General features: G+C 41.6%; 1 protein-coding gene across 2 annotated transcripts; it reads right to left on the reverse strand.

Moving 5' to 3' along the window:
* Nucleotides 1-436: 436 nt before the first annotated feature.
* ATPAF1 (ATP synthase mitochondrial F1 complex assembly factor 1) lies at nt 437-11,190 on the reverse strand. Of its 2 annotated transcripts, XM_054211394.1 has the most exons (9): nt 10,963-11,190; nt 9,766-9,874; nt 9,151-9,201; nt 8,379-8,441; nt 6,860-6,910; nt 5,017-5,064; nt 2,840-2,935; nt 2,167-2,274; nt 437-1,212 (listed from the first exon to the last, which is right to left on the reverse strand). In XM_054211394.1, the coding sequence occupies exons 1-9, from the start codon at nt 11,145-11,147 to the stop codon at nt 1,018-1,020; spliced, it is 906 nt and encodes a 301-aa protein (XP_054067369.1). In that variant the 5' UTR covers nt 11,148-11,190; the 3' UTR covers nt 437-1,017. The 2 variants fall into 2 exon arrangements, with proteins under 2 accessions (XP_054067369.1, XP_054067370.1); XM_054211395.1 differs by lacking the exon at nt 8,379-8,441.
* Between the last annotated feature and the right edge of the window lie 20 nt (nt 11,191-11,210).

The raw sequence follows: 11,210 nt of genomic DNA on the forward strand, positions 1-11,210 counted from the left end.
TAGAAAAACCAAACCTGCTGTAGTCCTTAAAAGTCAGATTCTTACCAACACTGCCGTGTTAAAGCTGCTGTGCATATTCACACCAATGCATTTTTTCATCAGTTGTCACTTAACAATTGAGAAGCCGGCTGGTGGCTGTAGCTCTGTTACTACGCTATTCCATCTTGCTTTTACTATGGATAGTGCCTTTCCTGAAATGGGAAAAAGAGCTATTTTCTGCCTTTTCAAATACCATTTGTCGAGCTGGCTGACTAGATGCCAGTCTGAGAAAAAAATAATTCTGTAAAGCATACAATAATTCCTCTACACTATTCAAAAATATACAAAACTAAACCCATGTTTATAATATCCTACTCAGGAAAAACATCTCTAAGACGGAAACACAGCAACAGGATAAAATCAATGTATCGGTTAAGAACAAACTTCCCAGGACAAATCTAGTCACTCTGTTTTTTAATCTTGAGGAAAACACAGGCCACAGTATACATCTGTGTAAGGAACCTCACACACAAAGTAACAAAGAGGAGTCTGTTTCAGACCATCGGTCCTATTCTCTTTTCTTGATGGACAAGCCTGTATCAATTCCACACCGATGAAAAAGCACCGGACCATGCAATTATAATGGCAGAGGGCATTTAAAATGCCTTTACTGAGAAGAAACATTGATTGTTACCTCTCTTCTGATGTCAATATAGCCCACTACATAGCTCCCCTTCTGTCACTTTATTTCAGATTTCTAAAATACAACATGCAACAGCGAGTTACAGGACGGGAAAGTTGCTCATTCTGATGAAGTTGCACTGAAGGCTCCATTTTGGCAATTAGTTATTGTTGTTCAAATGGCCTAAGTCCTCATCTTGCATCAGTGCCAGACAGGCTTGACTATCACACTCCCAGGATGTCTCCAGATCCTTTCTGTAGTCAAACCAAATTCCTAAAACAAGAGACAGGACCACTCCATCTAGGAAACCCCCTGCCTGCTGCTGGCTCTCTTCACCCTCTATGACTTGTCAGGCTCTACGACTTGTCAGAAACCTGAGCAGGTCTCAGTTCTCGTCCAAGTCCGCTTTGCTCAAGCTCTGCTATAACTGACATATATTTAAATTCACTAGATCTGTGGTTGAAGGTCTCCACTAATTCGTAGGTCTCGGAACGATCCGTCGCATAGAAAAGCTGCACCTGATTCGCCAAGCACTGTGCTTCATGGACCACCTGCAAGTTAAAACAAAGCATTTGTTACCATCGGGTTTTGCTGTATTTGAGTATCCCCTTGAAAAAGACTCTTCAGCAGCTGAAAGGCTGCAGTCCTACTCATCAAATGACTCTACTCCAAGTCACCTTAGTTTTGCAAATCTCTTAACAAACCACCTCCCTCTCGTTCCTGACCTACTTAGGCACTTCAAGCACTGTGCCTACAAGCTGCTCTCCTGCTGAGCACACACCTCAGAGGTCAAAGATGTCTTTCATGATCCCTGGCCACCCTAAGGCATTGGAGATGCCCCATCTTTCCCATCTTCCGGTTGACCTATTTGCAAAAATCGATTGTTTGCACTGAGATACAACAGGGCACACGCATTACCAATGACTCCCCTGCACATAGTTTCAGAACTGGTGCAAAGTAGGTCAGTTAAAGGTGGGAAGCTTTAGTTATCTTGTTCCACCAGTATAATCCCTAGTGCTATTAGTCCTAGCACCGTACTATTACAGATATGCAAATAACAGCACACCCACACAGAGGGAGAAGAGCAAAGGCACACAGAAACCTAACACAAAGCTCCGGAGGTCTCCTGATTTGATGAGGAGTATTAAACTTCACTGTTTTACTTGTTGGCAAGTAGCAACAGCTATAATTTAAATTTGAATTTGCTTCCATTAATAAGAAAACCAGAAGCATTTCTATTGTTTTATAACAATAAACTATAATACACGGGGGGGAGAAAAAACAAACAAACAAACAAACAAACGAATGACCTGAAATCACCAGACAGCCAGACTGATTATTTCCTTCTAGGTTTCCCTGGTATTAAGTATATTAGGCTAAAGAAATATAGTAAGACCACTCTTTGGGACTAGGTCTTTTAAAGACCTCTACTTTGGTTTTAATGCAAAACTATAGGAGGAGTTGCAGCATAAAACGAAGAAAGCCAATGAACAGATTTCTCTTACCAAGAACTTTGAGTCCATTTCTGCTGTCATTAGTACTATTCCTTTTTCCTCCTGCAGCTCAGGATAATGGTACAAGACCAACTGGCTAGGAGCAGTTTCACCTTGAGTCTGAAGGAGATAAATATCCCATAAGTATCCCATAAAGAACTTCAGCTCTATTACAGATTTGCAGGCTCGACTACAAAATTTTTGAGCATTGACTGCTACGGAGGCAGTCATTTTTCAGGGCTTAAGGGCCAGTTCTAATTAAAAGGTCATTATTCCTGGTATTTACAGAAAACAAGGGATTTGCAGAATTAGGTTGAGTTTTTTCTTGACTAAAGACAATTTTGCATTTAAAAGAACCCGCAATTTCCAGAAAGACATTTCATCTTACAGCATCTACTCGTATTTTAAGTAGCTTGCAGAAACAGTTCTAAAAAGTTTGGCTCTTGCTTCTATTTTCAGACTGTTTGACTTCTACCTCATTGTCCTTTAGATTAGCGTCACTTAGTACCCATAAATTTATTAAGTACCCATAATTAATGGCAGTTTTTCCCTGACAATTATTTTCAAGTTAAGCTAGACAACCTGTTCATTAAACTATTTACAAAATATTATATATTGTAATAACCTGATATTATATATTTCTGGATGCTAAGCCATTTTTGGACTTTTTATTTCAACCACTCACCTGAATGTTTATTAGGGAAGTGAAGTGCAATTCTGTTCCCGACCACTGCCCCACAAAGAACTCATAGCCTTCTTTTCTTGGCAAAGCATACAGGAACTACAGAGAGACGATACAAAAAAAACCAATTCTCCCTTTCATAGAACAAAATGATGCCTGTATCATACTGGCCTCCAGCATAAATGCTTTAGCGAGAGAACCACAACAGAAAAAGGAGTTTCTTTGCCCCACCAGGAGGGACAGGACAGCACGAACCAGACTTCAAAGCAGACAATAAACCAGCATTACCTTATCAGTATTATTTTGTTAGCAAGTATGTTGGCATATATTTTTATCAGTATTATATGGAAAGGACAAAGGAAAGGATAGGTCAAAGGAAAGGACAGGACGGTGAAGCACATTCAGACTCTGATCTTTTTTTTCAGTTCTAGAAAATTAACAGCAGAAATGGTCAAATATAAGATAAGAAGTATTCAGAGTATTTAATCCTGTAATTTCACCAACTGCTCTGGAACAGGTAGCAACTATTTTCCCTCTACAGATTTACGGTCTGTTTGGCTCCATAAGCTAGGGACTTGCTCATTTTCCCACACCAAGGAAATGGACAAAATGGGAGCAGAAAAACAAGCAGGATACCTGACTAAATGCCAATGCACTGTACAGAAACGCACTTAAAGCTATAAATAACATTCCAAGCTCCAAGTAGCTCAGGAAGCCAGATATATTTCATCTTGCTCTTGCCAAGTGAAATACACAGGACTGATCCATCAATCCAGTAAAGTCTCCCATTCAGATCTACAAAAGCACTCTTCTCAATGCAGTGATGTCTAGCTACTTTGTTTTCACAAAGGAGTGAAGCATTTCATTTCTCTCTCGGGACAGTGAAATTTGCACAAAGTCCATCCTTCAGCACACAAATTGCTGTAAGAACACATTACTTGCCACAGAAAACAAAAATAATCAAGCAGCATGTGGTACAAAACCACATAAAGATAACCTTCAGCTTGTTAGCTGTTATGCTCTTTTGCAGTTTAACTTCCTCAAAGCAACAACCTGCTCATTCACACAGGAATCTTCTAATTGAAGCTTACAAGATACCCACCAACCCACATGAGAAACAGTGAACCCAAATCTTGTGAATCCACTCTTATCTGAAATAACTATAGTAAACATTGTCAGTATTCTACGCTTTGCTGTGCTGGCGCACACCTAAGATACAACCCACAGAGCGTTTACTCTGTATCTGCAATAAAGTGTTTGACCACACCCAATTCCCCCCTTCCTTCCCCTGTCGCAGCTGTTGAATTACAATGCTCTGCAACTAAACTTACACTACGCCATTTTGCACTGCATGCCATACAGTCTTTGTTGACAACTCACACTCCCATAGAGACAGAGATGCATTGTTTACACAGCATACTGCCTACCCAGTTTGGCTTCCACACAAATACTCATATTTGCTTACCAATATTTACCTATCACAGATCACCAGCGTGGTGAAGAAAGCATGGCTACGCACATTTATTACCAGGAAGAGCAGACTAAGAGATTACAAGGTTCAGCTCATTCTGTGGACAGAACCTGACATACTGATTTCTTGCCTTTTTCCCTTCCAGGTACTCCTGTCTGTCTTCACTGCCAGTAAACAAACATAAAAAGAAGGAGGAGCAACTCACACCAACCATAAGACAAGCGAATTCACTTTCTCCATGTACACACAACGTAACGCGATGGTGACACATAGCTATAGCTAACAGCAGTTCATCCAGGTTAAAGCAAGGATGCTTTAAGCAATCAGGAGACACACGCAGGAACATCAATGAGGCTGCCCTGCGAGGCTTGGCTCTTCACAACACTGCACAGAAGAGATCTGACCACAAGACATCCACTAATGGAAACCGGAGGCATGTAGCTAAATCCCTTCCCTGCGAGGTTCTGTGCTCTCGTTACTAAATGCTATGTCTCATATCTAGATATCTGATACCTAGATCAAACGGTTTAATGCGTATGAATAACCACTGCTTTTATCTGAACACTAAGACAAGTATTTGAACACGTAGATTTTACTAATCAAGCTGAGTCTGAATACAGGAGGGTCAAAAGTTTATGAATTAGGCTTTAGAGAGGAGAAATGCATTACAGCTCTACATCCATGCATTGCGAGTCTCTGCCATACGTACCGATGGACATTTCTGGGCTCTCTTCCATATTAAATCAAACTTTTCTGCCTGTGGGGAAAGAGAAATTCAATTTTTCATAATAGAAACGTGGATGCAAAGTTATTCAGAATCATCTCATTAACCTTTACAGGGTATAACTTCTATCTACAGAAGGTCTCACTGCAGCAATGGCTAACAATGACTCCATGGAAAACGGCATTTAGTTCTTAGTTACCTAAATGTCATTGGTATCCTGTTTTAACAATGCCATCTCTAAGATGCAGCAGCAAACTCCTTGGATCCAAAGCTTTATTCCTTGGAGGTGGGGGGCCCACGTTTTAGGCTTACCTTATGTACTTTTTCAATAATAGCTCCACTGCACCATGTGGTGTCAACACTTGAGCAAGTTGACATATCCCTGGCCTCGCATTGTAGATTTTACATCACAGTCATCTGTTCTTCAGTATTAAAATGCAGCACAGATATTTACTCAAATAACATACTTATTGCTTATTAAAACCACAAACTTATTTGGTCATCCCTGATGAAACCCGGCAATCTCATTCACGTGCCCTCTGCGTTCCCACAAATCTTTTGCCTGCTCTTGTCTTCCCAGCACCACATATTCATACCTACTCTAAAGTGTTCATGAAAGAAAACATACGCCATTCATCAACACAAAATTCCTTCATGTGTGCTTTTGAGCACTGGAGAATTATGTGAGGCCTTTCTTCCAGCCAACAAAAAGCTTCTCGCAAAAGACGTAGTTTCTTTCCCCGATGACACCATGAACTACTTCCTAATGTGCCTAGGATCTGGTTTGCATTAAAGCCTTAAAAACTTCCAAAGCTCCTCTAAAACAGCGCACCAAAGACCAGTGCCAGTCCCACTAATTAAAGACCTACACCATCTTAACTGAAGTTCCCGGCTTTGGCCCTCTGCTACAGTAAATGTAGCAATTCAAACCATTTTCACAGCATCCACATGTTGGGAAAGCTGAAACACGAAGCTGCCTGACTTCAAATCCCATGCTGCCATTTTCAGAGCATACAGCACTTCACACATTTAGAATAAAGCCTCCCATCGACTTCAGTTGCAGCTCAAAGGGCCAAGTGCAATTGCAAATCAGATCCCAAATCTAAATGAGGTTTCAAGAACTCAAGGAACACACAGTTCGTGCCCAGCCGTGAAAAGACAGATTTAAGAGATCACGATCACATAGCAACTGTGAAGCAAAGAATAAAAAGAAAACCCAAAAGCGAGAAAAATTCCTTCAGCCTAACGCAAATTAACAACAATTAACATCTGGTAAAGCTATCAGGAATAAGAAATTTGATTTTATCACAGGAAGCACCATGCAATCTCAATGAAAGACCATGCTGCCAATAATTTTAAATGTATGAAAGTCAGTCATAAGTGATTAGCCACATGCAAGTTATTAGTCAAATGCTCTAACACTGCCATACTAAACTTGACTTCGCAGTCCGTGCTGCAGGGAAGAGGGGAAAGAAACGAGCGACTCTGAGACAAAATTATTTGAAAATACAAATGCTGCCTTAATAGATACTAGAGTCCTGCAAAGAGTATTGGATAGTCATAATAAAAAATGCCATGAAATTCAAGCCAGCTGTGCAGAAAAAGGTGCTAGCTTTATTGAGACTGATGTGGGAAAAAAAGGGATACACATCTTTGTAAACAAAAGCCTTTATTTGGGGCAGTAAGATCACTCAATCCGGAAAGAAAGTTTGTTCTTGAAACCTCATTTTCCTTCAATGATTGCTTTTAAAAGCAACAGCATCACAGTTAGAAAGGAAAGCTTTGCACACTGGCCTTTCAAGTGCATAACTACAAGGGAACTACTTACAGGAATAACAGCATAAACCGTATCTTTTGCAGAAAAATACTGATTCCAAATCTGTAGGAAACAAAAGAGATGTGATGCAGTTAAAATCAAGCACCTAGCAGTAACATTAAATGTTTTAAAAAGAATACCATTTGTCAACTAACCTTTGTAAGCACTCTGAGGAGTCGTTCTTGAATCAAGCCTGACTGACTTTCCTGCTAATGCAATACATTTCTCCCAACATTCCAGAGTACTTGCACCAAACAACAGACTTCAACTAAACATAAATAAGCAGTGGGCTCAGAGGTGGCTCAAGATTAACTAGCCATCAGGAGTGCTTCTTACATTTTTCCCAGTAACAACACTAATGATTTAATGATTTCTAGAGGGTTTGAGTTTTTGTGGGGTTTTTTTTTGGTTTTTTTGTTGGTTTTTTTTTAATAAAGAACATACAAAACATTTTCAAAGGAAGACAAGACTTTGCATAATGCTCCTCTGTTCACAATCTTTTTCTTCACCACAGCAGGGTGGCAATACCTGCATAAAAGCTCAAAGTCCTTAACAAATGGACAAGTACATGTAAAAGCCCAGAGTTCAGGACTTTTTCAGTTGCCCTTCCCCAGTCCTACATAACTAATAAGCATCGCCAGTAAAATGTTTAATCAATGAAACAGAGGAACTTGAAGGAAATTCCTGAGTTATCAAATCCACTCCCTGCTATAACTGGTTGCACGCAATGCCCTGCAGAGCACATAACCACTTCTATAATGTTCTCAAGCTATCAGGAAAGCAGCTGGTTTTCTGCTCTCTAAGTCATGCCAGAAGGCTCTTTTGTATGTGCTGTCCCCCTTAAATGATCATGCCTAGATGAAGATTCTTGGCATACAGTCTGATAAGGAAAAAAAAATAGCAGATCCAACTCAAGCTACAGCAGAAATGTGCAACAGCTGTGACTTGTAACCAGATAAAAGGGAATACAGTGCAAAGCCAAGCAGGTATTAGGGAGAATAACTTGATTCACACTGTTCTTCAAACAAACAAACAGAACCACCCACCTCCTTCTTACTCTAACTGACTTTAGTATGAGTCCACGGGCTCTTGAATGACAGATAATGCAAACAAAGGTACAAGGTCACAGAAGCTTTTTTTTTTAATTATTATTCCTGCAAAACAGATGTAGCATAATCCACATGAGCTACCGCTCGGGTTTCCCTTTACCTGGCTACAAACCTGACAGGAGGTTGCCGATGCCAATTCAACTGCTACACATTAAATGGCAACAATAAGAATTACAACAGAGACAGTTTTTGAGTGATCAAGTCCAGATGTATTATTCATCAGGCAGCTACATCCTAGGTGGATTTACCTATATAGAGAAAACTGTATCTTCTACTATTGATGTGTACGTGAATGTGCTTTTTATAAATATACATCCATAGCCATGTTTTGTTTTTCAGTCTAAGTAAAATTTCCACCCTTGCATGTAGGTTGCTATTAAGCACAGATGTGGAGCAAACTTTATTGCATTTAAATCCATCACCTGTTTAATCTCCTCCGCTGATTTTTCTTTCACCATCTCAACATTAAGAATCGAATCAAGCGTCTGCAAGAGAAATCATAAGGAATTTGGCATGATGACTGTTCTCTGATTCAAGTGAGAATCCAGAATGAATGGATGCAATTACAGAGAACAAAATCAAGCTGGAGCAACTTAATTCAATTTACAATGTGACTTAGTTCTCTGAATTGCCAAAGAAACTAATAAATCATAAGTAGTAACACACCGAGAAGTGTATTTACACACTGAGGGAGAAGAGAAGAGATCTGTCAGGAAACAGCATATACTTTGCTCCAGTTGTGCAGATCTCTACTGAAGCTGCAAAAGGAGCTGCAGCCTTTCCCCTTCAGACACAGGCTCTGTTGGCAGATTTGCACAGAAAGTTTGCCAAAACACAAGCACGCAAAAGAACAAAACCATTCTCTTGTCCCTCTGCTGGCTGATCCTTGGAAATGCTCTAAAGGCAGCTTAACCCTTTCAATTTATTGCTGTCAGCATTCCATACAGATCCTTTAACAAGCAGGAACTTCCAAGATGTCAAGAGAGAAAGAACCGGAAAATAAAACAACAAGTTTTAAGATTTGGAAGTGATCCCAATAGTAAATGAGTACCTTATATTCAAATGCAGCCTCAGGAACATTAATTTTATCTCAAAAAGCCCTAGGCTGAAGCAGTGATGGTAGCAATACAAGTTAATCTACATCCATGATTTGCCAGCAAGTCCTCTCCTAACACTTCGGTTCGTTTCCCTTACCTTATCTTTTGTGAAGCCTCCCTTTGATGTCTTTGTGCCCAAGCCTTCTGCCTAGAAGAAAACATTCTTCTTTACTTTTTATAGCTGATGTTTTAATACCATTTATTTGCCTTCCCTTCCACGCATAATAACATGCCTGCTGACAAGATGTCCTGAGTATGAGCTCAAATTTAAGATACTTAGAGATTGCTGCAGTGCATTTTATTAAAATAAAATATTGATTAGGAGAATAAGAAGGTGAGTAACTCAATGTGAATTATGAATTTCAAGACCAGAAAGGATTAAACCAAACTATTATGTATTTGGATCCAATATTATTGAACAGCTTGCTTTCATTTGCTACAAAATAATAAATACAAGATCACGTCACTCCATCTGGCCAAACTAATCTGGAACTAATTAAACACTTAAATAAGGCCTCAAGCGCAAAATTTACAGCCTAAAGTACAGCAAAATAATACACTGGAATACAGAATAATATTTTTAGCCACCAGAGAGAGAAATTCTGGCGCTCTTTACTAACAGGAATGCTGTATCTTTGTAGCGTTACGCTAATCTTATATAAATGACATTATAGCTTTAATATATGTTAACTACAAAGAAAATTGGCCTTGCCTTTTCCTCCATACATTTGATAAATTCTCCTTGCTTGGAATATCCCACGGGCTGCTTTTTCACTTCATTTCTTTTTTCCATACGGGATTCAAACACATCTGGACTGGATCTGAATCAGAAAAGGGATGGTTACCAGAACTGGGTAACGTGATTAATGTCATTTGGACTTTTAAAATGTTTACCGTGGTTCTGATTTGTGTCCTTAACTTAAAATTTTAACTTCTTATTAGTAAAACTATCTCTTACCAAGCTGAACTTTGATAGGGTTCAGCTGGGACCTGGGAGTCCTGGTGGACAACAAGTTGACCATGTAATGTGCCCTTGTGGCCAAGGCGGCCAATGGTCTCCTGGGGTGCATTAAAAAGAGCATGGCCACCGGGTCAAGGGAGGTCATCCTCCCCCTCTACTCTGGCCTGGTAAGGCCAAGTCTGGCGTGCTGTTCTAGGCTCCCCAGTTCAAGAAAGACAGGGAACTACTGGAGAGAGTCCAGCTGAGGGCTAAGAAGATGATCATGGGAACGGAATCTCTCTCTTACGAGGAAAAGCTGAGAGACCTGGTCTGTTTAGCCTGGAGAAAAGAAGACTGAGAGAAGATCTCATCAATGCTTATCAATATCTAAAGGGCGGGTGCCCAGGGGATGGGGACAGACTCTTTTCAGTGGTGCCTGGCAACAGGACAAGGGGCAACGGGCACAAGCTGGAACACAGGAAATTCCGCCTCAACATGAGGAAAAACTCTTTTACTTTGAAGGTGCCAGGGCACTGGCACAGGCTGCCCAGAGAGGTTGTGGAGTCGTCTTCTCTGGAGATATTCCAAACCCACCTGGATGCGTTCCTGTCCAGCCTGCTCTAGGTGACCCTGCTTTGGCAGGGGGGTTGGACTAGATGATCTCTGAAGGTCCCCTCCAACCCCTACCATTCTGCGAACATGTTGGGATATGACTCTCTTGTTGACTTGGTAGCGATATATGTGAATTTCCAGTCTGCATCTGACCTAAATCAATTTCCTCAGGAGGGCACAAAGCTAAAAGTTACCTCCCCCCTCCCATAAAAACGCAGCAACTCCTTTTCCTCAAAAAGCAGCACACCCACACCCTCTCTGCTCCCTTCCTTCCCCTCCGGGGCCCTCCCCCGCCGCCATTCCTCTCAGGGCCCGGCCCCCGCCGCCATTCCCCTCAGGGCCCGGCTTCCCCCGCACCTCCTCAGCTCCTGGATTTTGTGCCGGTACTTCCCGTAGAAGGGATTTTCCTCCAGCGCCGCCTCTCCCGATCCCGTCCCCGCCAGCTCCCGGCACGGCGGGGCCAGCAGCCCCAGCGGGCGGAGAGCGGCTCGGCTCCGCAGGGCCGCCCCCAGGCCCCAGGCCTGCAGCAGGGGCCCCGCCATTGCACCCGCTCCCTCCGCCGCCGCCGCCGCGCTCCGCCCGCCGCCCCGCCCCTCCGTTCCGCC

This window comes from Rissa tridactyla, chromosome 8, assembly GCF_028500815.1.
Source record: "Rissa tridactyla isolate bRisTri1 chromosome 8, bRisTri1.patW.cur.20221130, whole genome shotgun sequence".
Taxonomy (NCBI): domain Eukaryota; kingdom Metazoa; phylum Chordata; class Aves; order Charadriiformes; family Laridae; genus Rissa; species Rissa tridactyla.